This window comes from Chiloscyllium punctatum, chromosome 26, assembly GCF_047496795.1.
Source record: "Chiloscyllium punctatum isolate Juve2018m chromosome 26, sChiPun1.3, whole genome shotgun sequence".
NCBI lineage: Eukaryota > Metazoa > Chordata > Chondrichthyes > Orectolobiformes > Hemiscylliidae > Chiloscyllium > Chiloscyllium punctatum.
The window spans coordinates 31,390,715-31,417,542 of NC_092764.1; the positions used below are offsets into that span (position 1 = coordinate 31,390,715).

The 26,828-nt window shown below is 39.7% G+C and overlaps 1 protein-coding gene across 5 annotated transcripts in view; it reads left to right on the forward strand.

The window, feature by feature from the left end:
- piezo1 (piezo type mechanosensitive ion channel component 1 (Er blood group)) overlaps positions 1 to 26,828 on the forward strand; it is a 340,271-nt gene that overhangs the window by 202,453 nt on the left and 110,990 nt on the right. For all 5 annotated transcript variants that reach the window (XM_072596043.1, XM_072596044.1, XM_072596039.1 and 2 more), the window contains 5 exons: positions 12,501 to 12,669; positions 17,131 to 17,223; positions 19,988 to 20,084; positions 24,007 to 24,113; positions 25,517 to 25,777. In XM_072596043.1, the coding sequence (XP_072452144.1) occupies positions 12,501 to 12,669; positions 17,131 to 17,223; positions 19,988 to 20,084; positions 24,007 to 24,113; positions 25,517 to 25,777 (727 nt within the window). The remainder of the gene's footprint in view (positions 1 to 12,500; positions 12,670 to 17,130; positions 17,224 to 19,987; positions 20,085 to 24,006; positions 24,114 to 25,516; positions 25,778 to 26,828) is intronic.

Here is a 26,828-nt window from a genome sequence, read left to right on the forward strand (position 1 = left end):
TGTTGTAAAGTAGTCATTATTCTCTTGCAATTGCTCAGGCCCATCTCAACAGTGCTGGAGGCTCTATGCCTCAGGCAATATGATCAGCGATTTCTGCAGCTGTCAAAACTAAATCATAGACCAGCTGGCACACTGTCTTCTGAACATCTTTCCCCTAATCTGCTTATCTATAACATAATAGAGACTGTGTGCATCCGCTTAAAATTAGGCTTGATATCTGTGGCCATTGAACAGCTTTTGATGTGACAACTTTGCTCTTTGTACACCGTTAGTTGTCCACCAGCTCACCATGCAGTATCATGGTAGGTGCTGACAGAGGCTTAGACAAATTGTTCAGAAGTTTCAATGGAGAATTGTGAGAATTGATATTGGGCAGGTTATCCATTCCATTTTATTGCTGATGCAGTAAAAGTGAAAAAATCGCACTCCTAGATTGATATATAAGGATAGAGAGGACAGATCAGGGCAGTGTAGCTGTTATGTTTTATGTGCAAAACACATTATGGAACTGCAGGAAATAATTAAACCTAAATTTAGTGCAGATAAGTTTTGTAGAGTAATGGACTGAGATTATGGATAATAATTGGAAGTTAATTGTGAGCATCTGTTAGAGATTACTAAATCAGTTTGACTCTACAGATGTTGAAATCTGCATAATGACTAGGGATATATGTTTGAATGGAAATACATTAATCAGAGGAGATTTTAATTTATTGAGATTTAATTGGGAAAGCTATAGTCAGATCACAAGCAGATGAAGGGAAATTTCACCAGTCACATTGGTGCACTGTTGCCTATTTTGGCTGCCTCATTTCTGTTTCTTAATCCTTTGGACAACCCTTTGCTACAATGACGCCAGGTAACTGCAACAGATGGGAACAAAAAGTGTGTTCCCCCTCAAGTAACTGGTAGACTAGAAGGAACCGCAGCAGCACTCCAACTGGAATAACAAGTCAGTCAGACTGAAGATACATGAGGTGCATTAACTCTTCAGTTTTTTGAGTTATGATGATAAACCCCAGAATCCTATAACACTTGATTCCTGCGAGACCAGTTACTGTTTGAATTTGTTATAGAGGGGCTTGCTCATGTAGCCCAGAACAGCAGTTATTTTTGTTGTCTGCAAGCATAGACCAGAAGGTTCACAGACATGTTGCCAAGGTGACTTTGGGCTGTCGGATGAAGAGAGGCAAAAGTGGTGCCCACAACCTGTTCACTTGGAATTTCCTGGATCAAAGACACGGATGTGGCACATCTGCCTCAAAGTTCAGACCCTCTGGAGAGGCATTGGTGTTATGGTGATGTCATTGGGTACAGCAGTCCAGAACTGATGTTAACCTATAGATGTCAAGGATTAAATGTCATAAGGGATGATGTGAAATTTGTATTCAACAAAAATCTTTTCAGTAAAAACCCTAATGGCAACCATATTACCACAGCTGATTGCCATAAAACGTCATCTGGTTCACTGATGTCCTTTTTGGAAGGAAATCTGCCATCCTTACCTGGCCTGGTCTCATGTGAATTCAGACCCATAGCAAAAGACTCTTAACTGCCCACTAGGCAATTAGAAGTGGAGAATAAACGCTGGTTAGCAATGCCTGTATCCCTCAAGCAAAAGGAAAATGGAATTTCATTGCTTTACTCCACAGATATGATCACATATTATCTTTTTACATGTTAGTGAATGAGTATGCAAAGATAAATTAAATTTCTGATCTGATTTCCTGCACCAAACCAGAAGTGGTTGGACACATTAAGCTTGGTTACGTATTGAAAAATGACAACAGCTTAACAATATTTTTTAGAGCACAAAGACAATTTCACCAATAACAATGTGTACAGCAGTGATGGCTTCTCAGTTTAAATATGTGAATGCAGTTTGGAAAGTTCTCCTAACCAGCTGGTAATAACACAGATGCTGAATCCATAACTATGGAATGGTGATGACAGTCATGTGAGGTTTGCATCAAAGATCAACCTGCTCTAATTTCAGAAGGCAAAAGTCAGTTGACAAACAACATCCCTGGGGCAACAAATCAGGTGGATAAAATAACCTGGACCTAAATGCATTCTGTAACCTTTGAGATGGTTATTAACAGGCGTTGAAGAACTTCATGTCACCAAGGTGAATCCTGTTAAAAGCCCAGCATTCACAATTAACAAATTTTCAACTTTGAATTGTTAATGTCTCATCCATTTTTAAACTGTGACATGTAAACCTTATTTCTTCGAGGTCAGTTGTAATTGATGAATGAATTTAATTTTTTAAAAATCCCTGGAAAAATAAAACACATTACAAGATATTTTCAAAAGCAATAGATAAGTATAATTGAGCTATTTATTTGCCTACCTGGTGGAAGTATTGGCTGTTCTTGATATTTTTAGCAGTTTTGCTATAATGCAATAACATAAATGCTGGACTTGATTTTCAAACCTTTCTTCGTTGAGATGGAATGTTATCTATATAAAGAGCCAACTGGCTGAAAACTCCTTTATCAACTTGCACCCTGAATAAATGAAACTGTTAAGTTGCCACTGGAATGTGAGCTATCTAAGAAAGAAATTTAAGCTCTGACTGAAATTTGACTCCTTGTGCATTTTACTATTGAAGCACATACTGTTTCAGTAAGTTTAGAATATTGCACAGGAGTGAGCCATTTGAACTTTGCCCTTCCAATATATGTTGACGATTGCCAGTTGCTTTTCTGACCAATCTTCTCACATTCCCAGTTCTCTAGTGAGGATTTTCCCATTGTATGACAATGAAATTGTCAGCATTCCCCTTCATAACTTCATTGAAACCACCAAAACCTCTGGAATCTTCATGTGGAAATTCAAAAGTGATTCTACTTACTCCAGGACCTGCACTGTTGACTGCCATTAGTGGGATATCCAGAAGTTGTAGCTAACTTCCAACTTTCTGCTGTTAGTCTCACTTAGAATCCTTGAAAATGTTGCACTCATTCAATGAGGAGTAATTGTGATTTTAACAAGTTAATTTAGTTATTGCTAAACAGTCTCACTGGCCCTAACTAGCTAAATGTTCATTATGTTAGCAATAAAAAAATAATTTTTGTATGATTAAATCTTTCTCTTTCAATTTCTATCATAATCCCATCTTTTATTTCACTACCTGAAATGGAATGAAAAGTGAAGGATATTAATTGTTTTTTAACTCCCTGGTTTTCTGTGTGCAAATACTTCAAAGTGGTCACAGTTACTGTGCACCAAAGCAACATCTTGATTTAATATCAGATTTAAACAGCTGCCAGTAAAGGGAAAAACTCCACTCCTCCTCACTTGATCTTTGACCTCAATGGTGAGAAGCATTGTTTCAGTGCTGTCTGAAAAGTCCAGCCCACTGACTCGCTGCTGCCATAGAGAACCAGCAGGCAGCTCAATTGAGTGCCACAACCGAGTCTGGCTTATTCTTCTTGAGTTTGGAGTCTCAAATAGTTCAATGATGATTGTAATCATTGAACTATTTGAGTCTCCAAACTCTTGTAAGGGTGTCACTTGCCTTCTGACAATGATAGGGTCATGGTCAATTGCAGCTCATATAGAACAAATGATGGATAGCAGTCAGGGTCGTCTGTCAGTATCAGCAGACGCAAGGGAGCCCAGCACAGACTCAGTGGTGGCTGCAGCATCGGAGGCACGTTTGTGTTCCTGTTGGCTTCTACATCCAGCGCAGATTCATGGAGGCAGCGGTGAAGGTCAGTTTGGGTCTAGTACTGGAACCAGCAGCAATGGTAACAGCTGCATCGGTGAGGTGTGCCTGAAGTGGACCCATGACAATGGCAGAGTTCAGTTTGGGTCAATGTGGTTCCTGAAAGCATTGGTGATGTCTGCGTTGGCAAGGTCCAGCAAAGCTGCAGAGTAACAAAGGCATCGGTGGAAGTGAGATTTCACTGAAGAGTGGCAACTATCAATCCAGTGGCATGGACATGGCAATGGGGACTTGTGCCTGGCCATCAAGCCAATGGCCTATGGTGGAGCACTTAACAAGAAGCACTGCAAAGTTGAACACATCTTATTTCTTGTTTTTGCCTTTATGTTCTATATGTGCTTTATTTTTCTGTGTGTTTTGAGGTGGTGCTGGAAGATGGCAACACTTTTCACTTTTTCTTGTGACAATACGTGTGACAATAAATAAATCAAATTTTAAAAATGTTGCAGACAGGCTAGGTGTCAAGGAAAATGTTTGATAAATTTGGGAAAGGTCTGCCAAGTTTCACATGAGCAAAAAGCTGAGAGGATAAAGATTGACAACAGAGGTAGCAAACACTGGAGATGGAAAAGATACAAAAGAGGATACTTGGAGATTTGTTTGGAGTTGAATTCAGAGAGGAGGCTTCAAAAACATCCCATCCTCAATGATGGGGGAAGCCCAGCACATTAGTGCAAGAAGACATTCCTGAAACATTGGCAACATTCATTCACCAGAAGTGCTGAGTGGATAATCCATCTCCACCTCCTCTTGAGGTCTTCACCATTATAGATGACAGTCTTCATCCAATTTGATACATGATGTGATACCAATAAATGGCTGAAGCGTTGGATACTTATCCACTACACTGCACAATATAGTGACAGTATAACTGAAAACATTGATTCTTAAACAAGCTGCACCATGAGCCAAGTTGTTCAAGTGCCACACAAACACAGATACGTATCTGAGCCAGACCTCCTTTTGTATGTCACTTGTGAGCTGCATAATCTAAACAGAGCCCAATGTAATGGAACTGGTTTGTCCATTTAAGCAGGGGCTGGAGCTATTTCCAGGGTAGGTAGGAGCTGAAGAAATTTTATTTAAATTATGTCCTGCCATACATCTCAAAGGTTTTAAATATCAAAATTACTGTCCTTTACTCTCAATACCCCTTAGTGGAGAAGCACGGAGTCCAATCATGGCATGTTAGGAGATGGCTGGTTAGATTCAGTTAACAGCATACAATAGAAATCAGTCTGGATTAAATGAATCTATGTAAGTTTAGCACATTTCTGTGAAAGTATATTATCTGCTTTTTGCATGCATAGTTTTTGCGATGGAAATCTTTAATTTCATCTGAGTAATTGGTATCTATTCGAGGCAAAATGTTTCCGCACGTGAAAAGATATAATCAGAGGAGCAAGTCACATTTGGGTGCTCTTGTACACCTCGAGGGCCTGGTTCTAACAGAGATTTTAGCAGATTATGGGAACAGAGCACCTGTTTGGTCTTTTGGCTGCATCTTGCTGTATAAGACTGCCTTGAGGCTGTTTTACAATTACATCTGGGAAGAGAAGTGGCTAGACATCTTTTCCACATCTGATTCATTAGCTCCTGTCTGTAGTCACATTGCATGTCTGATTGCCGCATCATTTGGCTTTGATTTTTCCTTTGCCACATTTATTGAGCATTGCATTACCTTAGAGGGATCAATTTCTGTTAGCATTCTGTTGAAGAAACCACTTCATTTTTACATTATAGATGCAATGGACTTGGCTGTAAAATTGGCTTGTTACCCAGAATTAAACAACATTTTGTTTCTTCTACAACACAGCACCTGCAGAGCCTGTCAGAAATGTTATTCATGCATACACTCTCTGATAAGATCTCTTGATTGGTTCTTATAAAGTGTAAAACTATTTTCACCATTGATCAGAAGGTCACTTTTCCCCCAGACAATTCATAAATCTCTCAAATCACAGGCATTTTGGGTATACGTGCAGGAAGCTTTTCAATCTGTGTTCGTCCCTGACTGTGTGGTTTCTGGGTCCGGCTATATGTCGCATGCTTTATGCACAATAAAGACTTGGATGAAATGACCCCACTATATTTGAGGCTGGATGGTTCTGGCCATGATGTATTCATTTCCATGACAATATATTGATTTCAAAGAATTATAGAATTGTTGCAGCGCAGAAGGATGCTATTTGACCCATTGTCTCTCCATCGGTTCTATTAGCTAGTGCCAACCTCCTGCTGCTTTCCAATATTCTTACACACCATTTTGATCCAAATAATCACTCAATGCCCTTTTGAATATCTCAAATGAATCTACCGCCATGACATTTCCAGGAAGTGTATTCCATACTCTGACTACTCATTGTGTGAAAAATAATTTTCTGACATCACCCTTGCTTTTCTTTTGCAAGCAGGAACAGCTTCTCCCTATCTACTCTGTCCAGCCTGCGTATGACTTTGAAAAATTGTACTGGATCCCCTCCTAATCTTCTGTTAGGAGAACTGTCCCCACAACCTCTTCAATCTATCGTAATACCTGAAGTTTCTCATTCCTGGAATCATCTTTGTAAACCATTTCTGCACTCTCCCCAATGCATTCACATCTTTCCGATAATATGACATCCAAAACAGTCACAGTACTCTAGCTGAGACCTAACAAATGACTTGCACAAGTTCAAGTCCCTGCTCTTGGGTTCTATGCTCCTTTCAATGAAGCTGTGAAGACTGTATATGTTACTTACCACTCTGGCTGCCTGTTCTCCCACCTTCAATGATCTGTGCACATATAAACCCAGATTCCTCTGCTTCTGCACCCTCTCGAAAATTTACTCCCTATTTTATATTGTCTTTCAATGCTTATCTGACCAAAGTGTATCGCCTCACACTTGTCTGCATTGAACTCATCTGCCACCTATCCTCCCACTCCACCAACTTATCATTGCCCTTTTGGAATATGTGCTGTCTGTTCTCCTCACAGTTTACAATTCTTCTAAGTTTAGTGTCATCTGCAAACCTTGAAATTGCCCCCTGCACACCAAGATCAGTTATAGTTACTTAAATATTGGGAAAAACAGGGGTCCCAATACTGACCGGGGGAACTCCACACCAAACCTTCCTCCAGCCTGAAACTCACTTCTCTGGCTGTCATGGGAGACACATTTATTTTATACCCAATACATGATACACTTTCATCGACTTGAGACCACTTTGAGTTGAAAAGCACTTTTGAGATCATTGTGCATACTGTTATGTACCTACACTTGAAATGTATTGTAGTTAACAAAATGTAATTGTCGATCTTTTCAAAAGGGACTGTATGCTTTTCAATAGTGCCATCTTGTGACTCATTTTGAAAATAATTGCTAATATCGCCCTGTGGTTCCCGTTCTAGAAAATCATTGCCCTTATCTTCTGAATTAGAGTTGAGCAAGAAAATCTGTGAAATGGTAAAAATCATAAGCAATGAAAATGTGAAAATATTTTCATTGCTTATAATTTTTACCACTTCATATTTTAGCATTTCATAATGTCATGGACCATGAGTGAATCTTTAACAGTATCTAGTTTTTGTGTATTCCATGAAGCAATTATCTTGATTTCATTTCCTTATGCCCCTTGTTGCTTTACAGTTTTATGTGTCAATATTTATTCTGGAGATTATAGGCTAGATTTATTCCATTTTAATTGTGAGATGTTTGTTCATATTTCACAAATATTCATGGCTAATACATTGTCCATAACTGATCTATTGTCTATGCTATTGACCATCCACACCACTCTTCAGTAGCAGTAATGTATACAAGATTTACTGCAGAAATTCACCAGGGCCCCTTAGACTTCCAAATCCATGATCATTACCATACAGAAGGGCAATGGCAACAGAAACATGGGAATACCTCCTCGTCCCAGCCACTTTCCATCATGACAAGGAAACATATCACGATTGCTTCATTACCACTGGATCAAAATCCTGGAACACTCTCTCAGCAGCCTTTGGGTATACCTGCATCAAGTAGACTGTAGTGGGTCAAGAAAGGAACTTTTTGCCGTCTCCAGGACAGCTATGAATGGGCAACAAGTACTGGCCCCAGCCAGAGAAGCCCATACCCCTGAATGAATTTTTAAAAAATAAATAATTACCAGAATTGTAGAATGTTCATTTTAAATCTTGAATGATGACTAGCCGTTAGTTATTAGGAAATAAATACATTATTTTGTAAAATGGTTATTCCATTCTTCAACAAAAGTACATAATTTTTTTTCTACAAGTTTACACTTTCATCCCCTTGTGATATGCTGAACAAAGATTGGAAAGTTGACACAGGCCTGCTTTGAGAATTCTTGTTGCATTTATGATACTACCTTGCAATGGATGAAAGTCAAATTCATGAAATGCTCTGTTCAGGAGAGTGCTTACTTCCTGTGACCTGGAGTGTATGTGTGACCTGAACAATGTCATGGATCTGGATATAAATGGAGCTTCAGTGTATTTTAACACACAGCTTATATCATGTGTCTCTTATGAACTTGCTTGTTCTTAAGCAGCTTTTCACTAGACCACAATTTAGGCTATGAATGTAGCCTGGTGGGGAGTGGTAAGTAACTTTGAACCTGTGCATTCTCAAAGCTTTTCACATCTGGGAGATTCCTCACCTTGTGCCCAGGTTGATTAAAAATCAATTGGTGCTATGATCATTGTGATTACCATGATGCTAGAAGACAATCAATATGGAGCAAACTATTTTCTCATTCAGCAATTCCTATGTTTCAAATGATCTCTCCTTGCAAGACCTCCCTATACTGTGTTAGCTATGCTAAACTGAATTGAGAACAGGGTCTCAATGTATGAGTCTTCATATGAACATATGAGATAGGAGCAGCAGTAGACTACTTGGCCCCTCAAGGCTATCCCACCATTCAATAAGATCATGGCTCATCTGTTAGTTTTCATTCAATTTGCTTTACCATCCACCCACGATAACCTTAGATTACTGTTTGGAAGGAGAATCAGTCTACCTCCAGCTTATTAACATTCAGTGACCATGCCTCCACTGTCTTCTGAGGCAATGTTCCAAAGTCTCACAATCCATGAGCAGGAAAAATTTCTCTCTCTCTCTCTCTCTGTCTTGAAAGGACAAAAGACTAAGCCCTAGTTGTGGACGTTACCATAAGAGGAAACACTCTTGCCACACCCACCTTTCCAAGATCATGCAGGATTTCATAAAATTCAATCAAGTTATCCTTCATTCTTCTAAACTCAAATGGCAACAAACCCAGTCTGTCCAGACTCTCCTCAAAAGTCAAACTGCTCATTCTAGGAATCAATCTAGTAAATCTCCTCTGAATTGTCTTCAATGCACTTACATTCTCCCTTATATAAAGAAACCAAAACCACACACGATATTTGAGATATGGCCTTACCATGCCCTCTATAATTGAATATAATAACCCTACTTTTATATTCAATTCCATTCAAAATAAAAAAAAGCATCTCATCAGCTGCCTACATTATGTGCTGTTCCTTCATAATAACCTTTTGTAACTCGTGTACTGGATTATCTAAATCCCTATGGATTTTAGAATTTTGCAGTTATTTTGTCAGTTTCTTTTTCCTGCTGATCATTGAATATTCTCTGATAATTTCAAATAGACCAATTTTATCAAACAACCCAGAAAGTATAGAACTTTTTTAAATGACTGGGGAAAAGGAAATCTCAAAATGGGTCTTTTAAACACTAAAGAAACCATCAAACATATTTGCTAATCACCATGAAAACATATGGATATCTTTACATCAGATTTATCTTCAATATCATCAGTATTAACCATATCCATCAAGATTTAATCTAGATTATTTTTTCTGAAGTTGAATTCTAGATTACTTGTGGATTTGTAAATGGAGATTGAATATTTATGAAGTCTCTGTGAGATGTCCTTTCATCACCTAATGGAGCTTGCTTTTTGAATGTCTCTTTAACTTTGTTTTTCCTGACAGTACAAAACCTTAATTGATATGCTAAGAACCAGCTCACATGCATCAAGTATTGCATTTTTAAGTCTTCCCTCTTTCAAAGGTTTCTCTTCCAAAAGGCTCGAACAAGCATCCAATGCCTTACCCACTAAAACACTTTGTAAAAATAAGAATTCCTGTTTTGTGGTTCCTCCCTCATATCTTCACCATTGTCTCAAGCAAGATCACATCCTCAGTGAAATTAGGCCCTTGGCAACGATTCTGTGTCAAATTGGTAACTGATTCATTGACTGAACATTTAATTTCTCTTTGATCCTGTATTTTAAGCTTTTCTTCAGCCTGGTCTTATTTTCTGATTTCTTTATCTCACTGAAACTCTCCTTCCCTGTAATTTTCCTCCCTTGTTACCACTTTTCCTTTGAGGCTGTAACAGAAGCAGTTCAAATTCCATTTGCTGTGTTCTTTCAAGTTTGACTGTTTATTTTTCTTTCCTTTTCTTTCTCACTGGAGTTTTTTTTACAGTTCTCTTTTGCTATTTCAAGCTGCAAGATCGGCTGTTGAATCCTAGCCAATTCAATCTGCATTGGCCTTGGGTCAACCTTTCCTTCTTCCAATTCCCAGATGCAGTACTATTGTATGAAATGTCTGTAACTTTATTAGCCCCTTCTTTTATCTTTAACCTCAATACTGCTGCTAATTTATTGAACTGAGCTTTGGTCAGTTGGTTATTAGACCTTTGCCAATAAATCATCCCTCTCTAGAAAAGTCTTTGCAAATAATAGAACCATCTAACTCTTTTTGTTTTAGATAGGGAAATTCACCATGAATTCCTGTTACCATAAACCAATATCCAGCACTTCCATCGCATTCTATGAACTCAGAATCTTGTAAAGTTATCAATTGTTTTGACCTTGTTAGAGTGCAATGACATTTTATTGTTTATATTTCAAATCTGACAGTTCCGTTATTCACTGAAGAATGAATTGACAAAATTACTCTACATAAATATCAAAGATTATGAACAATAAATACATTTGCTTAAATACTGAGGTTAAAAATATTAAAAGAACAATGAATTCAGTTAGTTATATCCTAAATTCAGCACCTAGCATCATATTTCTGTCTACGTTCATTATATTCATACTCCTGATAAACTCAAGTCAAAAAGGTTATCAAAGACTGGGAGGATAACTGCTTGGCTCATCTACTATTTCAAAGATTTGGAGTGCTGAGATTTATTGAACCTTCCATTTACTGTCCCTGCATATCTCTTTCACTGTCCTATAGTTGCAGACTCCCATATCAACACAAACATCTCTTGCATCGCCACATCTGGTCAGATGCCTCCTGGTACTTTTTTTAAACTCTGAAGTCCTGCATCTAACACTCTCTTTCCACCCAATTCCTCCTCCTCCCATGCCCACCTCCCACACACCTTCTCTTTGATGTAGAAGAATTACAGCCTATTGTGAGGAGGTATTGAAGTTAACAAGACTTTTAAACACTTTGAGTCGTCACACAAAGTTTCAACTGAACTCTGAAAAGGGCTCTTTTTCTTCTGGTAGTCAGTTTGATCTAAAAGCTAAAAGTAATCTGCTTGACCACTGAATCAACCACATAATTGACTTTGTTGATCATCTTATGTCCGTTGTTGATCTCCTATGCAACCTGATCACAGGTTCAATTTCTAAAATCCAACTGCTTTTGTTTTAAAAAGCATAAATAAGATCTGAGAGAATCCAAAGCTAACAATATTATGTTGCTTTCCACCATGGTGCCTGGGCCATTGCTCTCTTTTGCAGTGTGTCAGTCAGCTGAAACACACTACTCTTTGGAATGGCAGGATGCAGCACTTTTCCTTCTATCTTTATTAAACATGTCTACATTTGTTATTCCTTCAGATATTCATTTTTACACAGATACCAGGACAGTTTGCTGCAGAAACCATTACTTTGATCCTGTTTGTAAACCCTGTTTTCAAACCACTGACTACATCACTGACTACATAGGTGGGTGGCATGGTGGCACAGTGGTTAGCACTGCTGCCTCACAGCGCCAGAGACCTGGGTTCAATTCCCGCCTCAGGCGACTGACTGTGTGGAGTTTGCACATTCTCCCCGTGTCTGTGTGGGTTTCCTCCGGGTGCTCCGGTTTCCTCCCACAGTCCAAAGATGTGCAGGTCAGGTGAATTGGCCATGCTAAATTGCCCCTAGTGTTAGGTAAGGGGTAAATGTAGGGATATGGGTGGGTTGTGCTTCGGCGGGTCGGTGTGGACTTGTTGGGCCAAAGGGCCTGTTTCCACACTGTAATATAATGTAATCTAATCTAATCACTCTCCCTGGCTGAACAAATCTGTTTGCAACTTTGCTGTTCTTTTTGACCTCAAGATGACCTTCCAATCATATGTTGGCCCATCACCAACATTGCCTCCTTCCACCTCCGTATCATCACATGACCTGACCCCCAGACTCGGTTCTTCCGCTGCTTTTCTAGACTTGATAACTATGAGCATTTGTCTGTTCTACCATTCATATTGTTTCAGCTGCCAAGATCTTAAGCTCTGAAGTTCCATTCTAAATCTCTACCCCCTCTTATTCCTCCTTTAAGACGCTTCTTGGAATAACTATATCGACAAAGCTTTTGGTAATTGCCTTAGTATGTGACTCAGTGTAAAATTGTGTTTTATACAATGTTTTTATGGATATATATTTTACAACCCATATCTGCATCTCTAAATACGTTGTTTAACTTATAGCATCTAATCAGTTGTCATAATTTATATCCTTTTTTTAACAGGTTATTTGGCCTAAAGGATATTATCCATTCAAACTGTACAAATCCTCATGAGCTGGTACTCAATGTGAATCATGCATGGCCTGCTTATGCAAATCCTGCAATCCTTCTTTTACTCTACTATATAATAGCATCCCTCCTGAAGCTGAAAAGAAAGGTATCTCATCAGACAGTAAGTGGAATTCTTTATCTAACATACCAGCATTATGCATTGGCAGTCTAACAATAACAGTTGAATATGAATTGTTCTTTGCTCCAAGTTTAATTAGTTCTTTTTGAATTTAAGTTAAAGAAATTCTGCTGGAAATAGCCCTAATTTTGTTAGGAATTTAATGTGTTTGAAATGTGTTTGAACTGTTAGTTCCTGGGGTTTCAAAGTTAAACTTGTGTTTGCACAATATACTGTGATTAATGTCATGGAAAGCAACAGTTGTCTGAGGATAATGCAGAACAAGAAAATCCTAAGTTTCTATGCTAAGTTGACATGGGGGTTGAGGGGGGCTGGAGAATAAAACAGGACAGGTTACTGATGGTTTATAGTTAACTAGTTCCCTAGGTGATGCTACGTTATGCAAACTAGACAGGAGAGTTGGATGACATTTCTGGGGCTGACATTTATAAAATTGGATTTTGACACTGATCTTTCATCATGTGCCCAGTCCCAGGTCAGTAAAACAACCATGTTTGTGCAAGGCTTTTGTTGGAAAGACTGTTCCATTAAAATATAAACAGAGTGATAGAAGATGTTGTTGTTAATGCTTTCAAATGACAATTAGTGATGATCTGCTCACTGAGGCTCAGTTTGGGTTCCATCGGGGCCATTCAGCTCCTGATCTCATGACAGCTTTCATCCAATCATGGACAAAATAACGGAATTTTAGAGGTGAGGTGAGAAAGACATCAAGGTAGTGTTTGACTGAATGGAACATTGAGGAGCTCTGGCAGAATTAAAGTCAATGGAAATTGGAGAAATCTTTCCCTTTGTTGGTGTCATACTTGACACAAAGGGGAGATATTGTGATTGATCAAAGTCAATCATATAAGTTCCAGGATATCACTGTAGGAGTTCCTTAGGCCCAATCATCTTCAGCTGCTTCATCAAAGACTTTTACTGAATCATTAGGTTAGAAGTGTAGATGCTCACTGCACAATGTCCAGCACCATTTGTAATTCCTCAGGTCTAGTAAAAATCATATCCATACGCAACAAGTCCTGGGCAACATTCAGACTCGATGTGATTTTTGGTGAATAATATCTGTGCCACATGTATGCCCGATTTATCAAATAAGTACTTACCTGTCTCCTCTTGCCATTCAATGACATTACAATCACTGAGTTTCTCACTATCATCAATCTGGGAGATACAGTTGACTTAAAAACTGAACTGGAGCCACCACATAAACACTGTGGCTACAAGAGCAGAACTGAAGTTCCGAATTTTGTGGTTTGCAAAGCATCTCCTGATTTCCCCAATGCCTGTTCGTCATCTACAAGGTACAAGTGAGGAGTGTGATGGAATACTCCCCACTGGCCTGGATGAGTGCAGCTCCAACAACACTCAAGAAGCTTGACATCATCCAGGACAAAGCAGCATTCTGACTGGCACCTCACTTAACACCTTCAGCATTCAGTCCTTTACCACAAACGAGGTAACAGCAGTGTGTACCATCTACAAGATACACTGCAGCAACTCCTCATAGCTCCTTCAATAGCTCCATCCAAACCTGTTACCTCTTCCAGTTAGACGGGCAAAGACAACAGATACGTAGGAACAGCACTACATGCAAGTTACTCTCCAAGCTATAGACCGTTCTGCCTTGGAAATATATCACTGTTTCTTCAATGTCACCGGATCAAAATCCAAGAATTCCCTTCTTAACGGTACTGATATATACCTATGCCAAATAGATTGCAATGGTTCAAGATGGCAACTCATCACCACCTTCTCAAGATAATTAAGATAGACAATAAATTTTGGTCTTGCTAAAGATGCCCACACCTTTATAAAGAATTTTTTAAAAAACCTGTTTTGTTGCGAGCAACAAATGAGGACAGGACATGGGCTCGATCCCCTCTCTGTTGTTTTCATTTTTAATTGAAAAACATTCCCTATTACTAAATGAGGTTTGTGCAGTCAGTAATTAGTAAACAAGGTCATCTGCAAAACTCTCGGCAAATTTTTAATTTACACTTTTTTAAAAATTCTGGCAGTAGCCCTCAAAAACTTGAATATTTTTGTCCTGTGGTGCAATGTATTGGGATCATAAACACTGTTCCTACTGACTAATGACGTTGGAATGCTTTAAACTTCGCTGATTCATTTTTCTTTTGCATGAATGGGATGCATGGTCTTGATGCAACATGCAGTTTTCAAATGGTCTCTTTGTACTGCAGCACCACGCCCTGAAGAAGCAAACTTTGTTGTTTGTGCACATTAGTTCAATCAATTATATTCTTGTTCATGCCTGCAAAAACGGTGGTGGCTCTTTTTAAAAACTCAGCCATGACAAAACTGGGAAGATACATACAGCACAATAAATTCTCCCTTTGACCCCTGCCTCCACCCTGCTCACCACAGCCCACAAACAGGATTATTCTTGCAAGATTTACAAGAAGATATTTTGGGAACAAGAGAAGTCTATTTGGATCAACAGCTTTACTGTACTTAAAAATAGAAAGAGCTTGTTTTGCTCATGATTCAGGAAAATGCATTTTTATCAAGGGAGGACGGGGGTCAAGCAAGGATCGTGAAGAATTTATCAAATTGACCTGTGAAAATCGGAGTGTCACAGCGATTTCTCTGCTCCTCCCTCTCTACTGTAGTGCAATATTTCATTGTGTCTCTTCTCGTTCAATCAAATTTTATGTCAAATTGAGTTCAAGTTGTTACAGGACCCACTTAAAACAGAAGCAGCTGATGGATACCTATTTTAAAACTGTACTGGAAGTACCTAGCAGGTCAGGCAGCATCTGTGAGGAGAGCAAGAATGTTAACGTTGCCGAATTGTGACTTTTCATCAGAATGGGGAGAAAGATGGAATGTAATAGGTTTTTAGTAAGTGAACGAAAAGAGTCGGGAAGGGACAATAGAAAAGAAGGTTTATAATAGGTTGCTAATACTAATTTGAAGTTTATTTTCATAGATTATACCAATCATAAATCACGTTTTATTCTAGTAGTCATTCAGCATTTATTACAGCCCACCACGCCTATGCCGACCAAAAAACACTCAATTACCCGAATCTCATTTACCTGCTTTTGGTCAATAGCCTACTATGTCTGGCATTTTAAGTACTCATCCAGATGCATCTTCAATGTTATGAGAGTACCTATCACTATCACCCTCTCAAGCAGCATATTTTATGTTTCTACCACTCTCTAGGTGGAAAAAAATGTTTCCTCAGATCTCCTCTACCCAACTTACCCCTCACCTTAAACCTTTGTCCTATGGCGTAAAACATGTCTGCCATGGGGAAAATGTTTTATTTCAGGAGTAAATTTCTTTGGTCTTAAAAACACCTTTTCCTAGTGAATGAAATTTCCAGTGCAACCATTTCCATGTGAACTACTCTCTTTAATTCTGGGCACCTCTAGCAGCAGCTTGTGGTCAGTTATTTCCCAGAAGTACAAGTGTTGATTACTGTTTAAAAATAATACTTCAAGTGTTCTGATAACTTGATTTTATGTGCAAAAGTATATTTTATTACTCTGCAAGGGACATGATAGACTGTGATCAATGAACTGGCTCAGAAATCCAGATTAGTGGTGCTGGAAGAGCACAGCAGTTCAGGCAGCATCCAAGTAGCTTCGAAATCGACGTTTCGGGTAAAAGCCCTTCATCAGGCTTTTACCCGAAACATTGATTTCGAAGCTCCTTGGATGCTGCCTGAACTGCTGTGCTCTTCCAGCACCACTAATCCAGAATCTGGTTTCCAGCATCTGCAGTCATTGTTTTTACCTCAGAAATCCAGATGTCCATCTGTAAGTGAGTTACCCCTTAAAGACAGTACCTGGCATTACTTGGTGTAGTACTGTTATCTTGAGTAAATTTGCCATTCACACTGAAAGAGTGGGAAGGAAAGGAGGAGTTAATAGATGCCTGGGTTTTAAAAAGAAAGCAGTGAACTCCACTGCTAGTGAAATGAGGCCCCTGCTCCAGAATACAGACAAGTAAAAAAGATATGGGAACAATGACTCTCAATACATTTCCCCTAAACCACCCACAAACCCAAATTGTTTGTCTGCAGTTGACCAGCCATTCTCCATCAGCATGGAGACCTCATTGAACAAATGATGTGGGGGTGCCAGTGTTGGACTGGAGTGGGCAAAGTTAAAACTCACACGACACCAGGTTTATAGTCCAACAGGACTATTTGGAGGCACTAGCTTTTGAAGTGCTGCTTCTCTCACTAACCAATGAAGAAGCAGCGTTTTGAAAGCTAGTGATTCGAAATAAACCTGTTGGACTATAACCTGGTGTTGTGTGATGTTTATCATTGAACAAATGTGGACATCATCAGTGCATCAACTCTCCTTTCCACATTCTGCTGATAGCTGTCATTCCTCAATAGGTTTGAAAAGTAAATGACAACTATTGGTTTGTATGAACATCTATACTTTTGAATATTTTCAGAATGATGGAAAACAGAAAAATGGAGAAGAAGTTGAACTAACAAACATGGAGCCTTGGTCAATGAAACAGGATGAATCTGAAGATGAAGCTAAAGTAAGTAATGCCAAGCACAAATTCAATTAAAGTATCGTTAAATAGAAATCAGAAATAGATGTGATCCTTTAACGTGTTATCCAGTGGCTATCTTCACATGTTGATAACCATTCCAAATAGGTGAAAGGTCAGTACACCTCAGAAATTCGCCCATCAAGTGTGCTCCACCATTCAATCGTGGCTGATCTATTTCTCAATGCCATTCTCCTGCCTTCTCTCCATAACCCCTGAACCCCTTACTAATCAAGAACCTATCTATCACTGTCTTAAACACACTCCATAGTCTCCACAGCCCTCTGCAGCAACGGGTTCCACAGATTCACCACTCACCGGCTAAAGAAATTCCTCTTTGTGTCAGTTCTAAAGATCATCCCTTCACTTTGAGGCTGTGCTCTCAAGCCCTACTCTCTCCTACTAGTGGAAACATCTTCTACATGTCCGCTCTGTCCAAGCCTCTGAGGATTCTGCAAGTTTCAATGAGATCCCCTCCCCCTCCCCCACTCATCCTTTTAAACTCCATTGACTACAGACTCAAAGTCCTCAACCACTCTTGACAAGCCCTGCATTTCTGGGATCATTCTTGTAAACCTCCTCTGAACCCCCTCCAATGCTAGCACATCCTTCCTTAGACATAGAGCCACGACTGATCTCAATGTTCCAAACTCGATTTGATGAGAGCCTTTTACAGCCTGAGCAGTACATCCCTGCTGTTGTATTCTAGGCATCTTGAAACAAATGGTAACATTTCATTTGCCTTCCTAACTGCCAACTGAACCTGCATGTTAACCTTATGAGAATCCTGAACTAGGACTCCCAAGCCTAACCCTATTTGAAAAATAATCTATGCCTGTATTCTTGCTACCACAGTGTATAACCGCACACTTGCTCACATTGTATTCCATCTGTCACTTCTTTGCCCTCTCCCCTAGTCTTTCCAAGTTTTTCTGCAGCATCCCCACTTTCTCAACATTACCTCTCCCTCCATTTATGTTGTGTCATCTGCAAACTTAGCAACAATGCCCTCAGTTCCTTCTTCTAGATTGTTAATTTATAATGAAAATAATTATGGTCCCAACGCTAATCTCTGCAGAATTTCACTAGTCAATGACTGCCACCCTGAAAAAGACCTTTATGCCCACTCTCTACCTTCTACCAGTCAGCCACTCTCCTTGCCCCTAACAAAATGGGATCTTATCTCATTTAGCAGCCTCCTGTGTGACATCTTCTAAAAGGCCTTCTAGAAATCCAGATAGATCACATTCACTGGCTGTCCTTTATTTAACTTGCTCAATACTTCCTTGGAGAATTCTAACAGATTTGTCAGACATGATCTTCCCTTGACGAAGCTGTGCTGACTCAGCCCTATTTTAACCATGCATTTCCAAGTACTCTGCAATATCATCCTTCATAATGAACTATTTAAAAAGAACTTATCAATGAATGAGATCAAGCTAACCAGCCTATACTTCCTGTCTTCTGTCTCCCTTCCTCCTTAAACAGAGGTTTACATTTGCAGTCATCTGGCATCCTCCCTGACTCCAGTGATTCCTGTAAGATCACTCATGCCTCCACAACGTCCTCAGCTATCTCCTTCAGAACTCTGGGGTGCATTCCATCTGGTCCAGGTGATTTATTCATCTTCAGACCTTTCATTCCCTTCACCTTCTCTTTAGTGATGGCCCTACATTCCCTTCTGCTGCTTGAATGTTTTTAAATTCAAGTTTGCTACTGCTCCACTGTGAAAATTAGTGCAAAGTACCTATTCCATTCCTCCAGCACTTCTTTGTTCCCCATAACAACTTCTGCAGCTTCATTTTTCAGTGGTCAAATATCTACTCTTGCCTTTCTCTTACCTTTTATATATCTAAAAAAAAACTGTTTTAAATTACTAGCGGTTTGCTTTCATTTTTCACCTTCTCCTTTTAAAGCTTCCCAGTCCTTTGGCTTTCCATTAATCTTCATGACATTATATGCAACTGGGATTTAATGGCAGACTTTTGCTGATCAAATCTTGGATGTCTGGACTTTTTATTGTTGCTCAATGCAGTCACCCAATTATTGTAATCCGAGGGCATCCATTTCCTTAAAGTGAGGAAAAAGTCGGATTTTTGTTTAATGTTTTGGCCAAATGCAAAATCCAGCATTTGTTGCAATAATGCATCTCATAATCTGTATAGAAATGAACATAGTCATGTTTAGTGAAGGGCTGGTGTCTGTGCATATAATAAAAAAAACTTTATCATGACCAAATGACCAAGAAGCATCAACAATATATTTTGTGAGTTGTAATTTTAAATTACCTCTGCTTTAACTCTGGCTTCATAGCCAATTACTCATCAAGATGTGGGCATGCACCTTCCTTCCAGACCTCTGCCTCTTGCAAATATCTGAAAGCATCCTCTAATTTTTGTAAAATTAAAATTGCAGTGGGTGAAAGTCCACTGACTTGAAACTTGAATTCTCTTTTTCTCTTGCTCTTCCTCTCTCTCTTTCTCTCCACACACACTACCCATTTAAGGGTATTCCTCATATTTCTGTTTATAGCTGTGATTGTTGTAATTTTATTTTGCCCACACTGCGTGAAATATGCCCTGTCTATACTTGGTACCTCCTCTGGCTGAGTTCCAGAGTTTAGAATGTTGAGAATCTTAGTATGTGAAAATATTTTGCTGGTTAATACTACATTGTGTGCAAATTCTCCAATATGGTGCTTAAAAAAAACCCTCACTGATTACTGACCTAAACTCTTAATGATGTTTTCCAGCCCATGCTGCAACCTGCCAGTGGCGATCATGACGAAGGAGACAATTACTCACTACATATTATTAGTGGATCAAGCCAACCAGATGCAGCTGAATCTTGTAAGTTCACATTTGGCGTAGACCACTTGTGATGCTGGCATGACAATTGTGGCCAATTAATGCAATCAAAACAAAGCATTTAGCACTGGTCAAGACTGTTGCGTTTTGTTTTCTAGTTGGTCAATATATTTTTAAAGAATCTATTATTAATGTAAGTATAGAATACAGAAAGGAGATTAGCTGAAGAATGCATTCCTTGATTCTGGTGAAAATAACGAAGGGTGCAGATGACCCCAAGTCAAAGTGCTTCAGGCAGTTGGCATTGCCAGAGGATTATAACAGCAGAAAGACTTGAGACTGCAATGCTGGTGTTGGCAGCACATTTGTAAATGTAATGCAACTTGGTCACAAACCAAAGGCATGCTCTGAAACTGGACAATTTCCACCAGCAAGGAAACCGATTAGAAAACCAGGTGAGCAAACTCGGGCATTGCTCATAAGAAATTAGCTGCATGCTGAAGAATCGGTTTCTAAAGCAAATTGACTTTTCACAATTTGAGGATGGCATATGATCTCAAAGAGAGCAGATAATGTTTAAAGTAGACTCAGAAACTTCATTGGAGGAGACAAATTGATATTGGTGCATAGGAAGAACTTGCTACAAACTGCATCAAATGACAGGGCCTCATCCAACAAGCCAAAATACTGACTGTATACATAATACATAAAGCTTGCTGAAGATATGCAATGGAAGTGTATCAAGAGAGACAGATGAATCCTGGCTCAAATCTAACCTTATCCTTCCCTAAGGGCTCACTCTTCTCTCTGCTCAGAGGCCTATGGCTTTGGGATTCGCACATTGAGGACAGACAAATTAGGCTGGGCCAATTTCATCATTGTTTTGAGGGACTATCTGTGATGACTAGGTTTAGATGTGTACTGATGCTACATATTAGATTACGTTATGATTAGATTAGATTACCTGCAGTATGGAAACAGGTCCTTCGGCCCAACAAGTCCACACCGACCCTCCGAAGAGCAACCCACTCATACCCATTTCCCCTACATTTACCCCTTCACCTAACTCTACGGGCAATTTACCATGGTCAATTCACCTAACCTGCACATTTTTGGACTGTAGAAGGAAACTGGAGTACCAGGAGGAAACCCACGCAGATATGGGGAGAATGTGCAAACTTCATACAGACAGTTGCCTGAGGCAGGAATTGAACCCGGGTCTCTGGCGCTGTGAGGCAACAGTGTTAACCACTATGCCACCGTGCTGCCCACTATGTTAGTACACAATCAGAAAGAATATCTACATGCACTGCACCTCTCTCAACTCAACAAAATAGGTGATAACTATTCCCTGGTTAATTTGTCAGGGCAGTGCCTGGACTAATCAGAGTCAACCTGCCTGGTTTAAAATTTAACAGAGGCTGGCTGTTAACTGTCAATCAGCATTAATGTATACATTACCCATAGCAACATCGCATGAAAAATTGGTGGAGTTGTAGTTGATGAAGGTTATAAAAGGATACAGACCAGCTGGAAAGTTGGATGGAAAAATAGTAGATGGAATTTAATCTAGTCAGGTGTGAAATAATGTATTTTGGGAGGTCAAATGCAAGAGGAAAGTATATAGTAAATTGCAGGATTCTTAGGAGCGTTGATATACAGAGGGATCTTGAGGTGCAAGTGTATGGCTCTTTGAAAGCGGCAACATAAGTGGATAAGGTGGCAAAAAAGGCATATACATGTTTGCCTTCCGTCAGAGCATTGAGTGAAAAAGTTGGCAAGTTATGTTGCAACTGTATTAAACTTTAGTTACGCCACATTTGGAATGTTGTGTGCAGTTCTGGTCATCATATTAAAGGAAAGGTATAGAACCTTTGGAGAGGGTGAAGAAGCGATTTGGCAGATTGTTGCCTAGATTGGAGTGTATTAGGTATAAGGAAATGTTGGACAAACTTGAATTGTTTTTGCTGAAGGGTTGGAGGCTGAGGGGTGACCAAGTTGACGTAAAAAAAATTATAAGAGGTATGGATAGGATTGATAGTCGGAGTCTTTTTCACGGAATCAAAATGTCAAATACCAGGTTTAAGGTAAAAGGGAAAAAGTTTAAAAGGAGATGTGCAATGGAAGTTTTTACACAGAGGGTGGTAGGTGCCTGGAATACACTGCCGGGGAGGTGATCGAAGCAGAGAGGTGCAAGTGAGGACAGCAGATGCTGGAGATCAGTCAAGATTAGAGTGGTGTTGGAAAAGCACAGCAAGTCAGGCAGCTTCCAAAGAGCAGGAAAATCGACATTTTGGGCAAAAGCCCTTCATCAGGAATGAGGGAATAGAAGCAGTTAGAAGATAGCAGATTCCTGATAGAAGCAGACAGTCTAGCAATGTTTAAAAGGCACTTCAACACATGACCAGGGAGAGAATAGAGGAGTGCAGACCACATGCAGGCAGATTGGATTAGTGTGGCAACATGGGTTGGCACAGACATGTTGGGCCAAAGGGCCTGATCCAGCGCTGTACTGTTCTATGTTCTTTGTGACACCTGTAGCAATCAGATTCCACTCATCAACCAATCAGCACTTTCCGAATGCAATATAGATGTAGGGTTTTGACAAAATGTGTCTTTTATCAGATATACTTTTTGTACATTTCTAAGTCAAATATAAATTTCAGGGAACAGAACTGAAAGCACAGCAAAAGGAGAAGAAGCCAATAGTTGGGAGAAGGTGAGCTGCCATAGTGTTGGTAGTCACTCCTATCACCTCCTGGATAGTGAGCCTGCCCACAGTGGTTTCATGAACCTGATAGTACAAACCAAACCACAGTTTCAGGTCTCAACCTTAAAAAAAAGCTGTTGGTTGGTCCTGTATTTTGAATCAAAATTCATTCTTTACTTTTTTGTAACTTTGATTCCTGCTCTGATAAATGAAAGTAATTCTTTCAAAAGGATCCATTGTGCTTAATGGAATGAGCACACGTCTTCTACAGATGAATATTTATGATGCATTCCAAAAAAAATTGGAAACATTTCCAAAATGAATGTTATCCAGACAGTAATGATTTTTCCAGTATTCATTTTCCATCATTTAAATGCCACCACTGAATTGCATTCCCTTTGAAAAATAGTCACTTTAGACTACAATGATTTTTGTTAAATCTTTTCTATCTCACACATTTATTGTGATTATTAGCTGATCACTTAAATTTTGCATGTTTTCTGTTTTCAATATTTTATTTATTTAATCCACTATTGTTAAGTTGGAATTTATTTTCTGGAATTGACATAAATTACTGGAATACTATGAATAATTATGTGACCAGTTGATGGAAGTGTTAAGTGGTTCCTGGAAAATCAGAGGCATTGTTTGTGAATTAAAAATCACACAACACCAGGTTATAGTCCAACAGGTTTAATTGGAAGCACTAGCTTTCGGAGCGCTGCTCCTTCATCAGGCGGTTGTGAAATACACAATTGTAAGACACAGAATTTATAGCAAAAGTTTACAGTGTAATGTAACTGAAATTAAACATTGAAAAATACCTTGATTGTTTGTTAAGTCTCTCATCTATTGGACTGACCATGATAGATTCATTTCTTTCATATGTAAATCACAAAACTTTTTTAAAAGTTACATTCTCAGGTTAACTGTAACAATTAGTGTCAGCTCAGATAAGATGTTAAGATGTAGAAGGTGTTAGCCCCCGTGTTCCCTGTCTGTGCCATAATGTTTAGACTGATTCTAATCTAAAAAGTGAGTTAACAGATATGCAGAATTTAAGTAGCAGTTTATCAGAACCATTAATGATTGACAAGCAGTGTACTTTCTAGAAATGGGGGATAACCATGGATCTGAAATTATTTTTCATTACTTTTTCTACAATTTGCCTGAATTGTTTACTTGTGTAGTTTAAATAAATTGAATTTAAACAAAAAGAATCTTCACATATCTGTTTTTCTTTTTCTGTTGCAGTCAGTGACAATACCACATCCAAACCGAGAAAGTCTCAGTCACCACTCTGTGACCTGGGACATCTCATCATGCAACAAAGCTACATCTGTGCACTGATTGTCATGATGGTAAGTAAAACCTGGTTCTTTCTGCTATGTTGACTGTGGAATTGCTGAGCTACCGTGCTATGATAAAGTTTACAGCGCCTGAAATTAAAAATCTACCAGTATCAAATTCCACTCTTCACCTCGCCCCCTATTTTGGATAGCCACTTTTCATCTCTCTCCTCTCTCTTTACAATTTGTCATTCACCATTCTAGCCCCAACTCACTTGAACCCTACTGACCGGGTACAAAGAGATCGTGCACAATCTGTCATCAGCACTAAACAAGCTATTGCTTGTCATTGACAAGCAGGGCTTTCCTTCTTTAAAACAAATGAAAAGCTGGAAATTCCAGGGTGGTTGGTATTAATATGACATACTGCCTGCGTAAGTACTGGCATGTATTGGCATGGTCTCCTGCATGTTGTGTTTTGGAATGTTTAAGTTGGTGTACAACACATTACAGTTATTTAATATAAGTAGAGGAAACACAGGCTGAATTTTATGGCCATCGCAATCCCCACCACATCTGCCAAAACATCCAGGGTGCAGCAGAGAGGGAGAGCTTGCCTGTGATCCCAGCAGCTGCCCCACAGCAGTGTTAAGGTGATTCCTCGACTCATAATTTGGCGATGCCGGTGTTGGACTGGGGAGTTCAAAGTTAAAAATCACACAATGCCAGGTTATAGTCCAACAGGTTTAATTGGAAGCACTAGCTTTCGGAGCACTGCTCCTTCAACGACCTGATGAAGGAGTGGTGCTCCGAAAGCTAGTACCTCTGCTCATAAGTTGGGAGAAAATCTGACTGTAACCCTAGCAGTGCCAGAGTGGCTGTGTTGCTGCTGCTGGAACTACAGGAACTCCAACTACACTCAGGAGCTCAGGTAAGTGTGGAGGCTGAAATCTTGCTGATGGAGGGTAGAGGACTGGGTCAAGCTGATAATATGGTTTAAAGTTGGTTGATGGCCTGGTGGGGAGATTGTTTCCCATAATCCCAGGTGACCAACAGAGCAGGCTCCCACTCCATAACCCTTGCCCAACACCAACTCATGTACCTACAGCTAAAGACTTCCTACATGGGGAAGGTACCCCCCTTGCTGACTGTAAAATACCAGTTTGGAAGAGATGAGGACTGGAAGTGGTTATTATTGAATGACCTCATTAGGCCCAAGGACAGGCACATTGCCTGAGACTACCACCATATTCCATAAATTTGCAGACAGGTTTAGGGTGTGTGAGATAGTAAAAGGCAGGCCACCCACAGCACCCCTCCTCACCCACTTTCCAAACCGTATTGGGAACCATGATATCCAACATTATATATAAATGAAATTCTTTAATTTGTGAGCCAATTCTGAAAGTAGTTTTTAATTAAGACTTAGTTACTTGTGTCATTTCTTTGTAATTTTGAAAATCTTCTCTTTCTAGGTCTGGAGTATTACATTCCACAGCTGGTTGACCTTTGTCCTTCTAATTTGGGCTTGCCTTATCTGGATTGTGCGAAGTCGGCGGCACTTGGCAATGCTGTGTTCACCATTCATTCTGCTGTATGGGATCATACTGTGCAGCTTGCAGTATATCTGGGGAATGGACCTGACAGAGGAACTGCCAACCAAAATTGGGTTTATGCTTCTCACTCAGCTTGGATTAGTCCATCTGGAGCATCACTGTCTACGCCTGGGTGTAGTGGTCAGTTTCAAATCAGTCTTAACACTGAAATAGTTTTTTTTGTAAAACTTATTGTGGCGCTAATATACATGCAAGAGTGACACTATCAGTCTAAATTTGAAATCCCCTTGAATCCCTTTTGTGTCTCTCTTGAGTATGAAGGTCCTTCTAGGCACCTATTGTTATCTCATTACCATCACCAACATCAGCTGCCCAGCTTTCCTCTCCTGTTAACTGTCCCATTCTGAACATTTACTCTCCAACCATCTTCACTGTTCAACCCTACCTTCCTTGGTTCTGCCAGGGAATCAGTCACTGACCTTCTTCACAATTCCCTCCAAACTATCCACTCACCTGTTCAACAAGGCCCTTGGAACCTTGAAGTGGAAGATACTGCTTCTTTGGCTTTCACTGGACTTGGATCATCCATGCATAGACCTTCCCCTTTGCTGAAGCTTCTTCACCACACTATGGTGTCTGTCATCCATGTCATCTTTATTACCAAGCCACACCCTGGCCTTTCCATCTGTTGTCTTGTGGTATCTTTTCTTCGTCCTTCCTGTTTCCATATTCTACCTCTTTCACTCTGTTGGTCATGACTCTCCCCAAGTCCCCTTGCTATCAAATTACACCTGCATTTCTCTCCGTTATCATCCGCCTCACTACTGGGTGACTATTCATCCTCGGTGACGTGTTTCCATTTCAGCTCCTTCATCCGCTTTGCACTGAAGCCACTGACCTCCTGTTCTCCTAAAACCTTTTTTCCTCCATTTAATGCTCGTTCACCTTATCTATACTCATGATTTTATATATCACCTCTCAAACTCCTGTGTTCCGGTGAAAACATAGAACATAGGACATAGAACATAGAACAATACAGCACAGAACAGCCCCTTCGGCCCACGATGTTGTGCCGAACATTTGCCCTAGCTTAAGCACCTATCCATGTACCTATCCAATTGCCGCTTAAAGGTCGCCAATGATTCTGACTCTGCCACTCCCACAGGCAGCGCATTCCATGCCCCCACCACTCTCTGGGTAAAGAACCTACCCCTGACATTCCCCCTATACC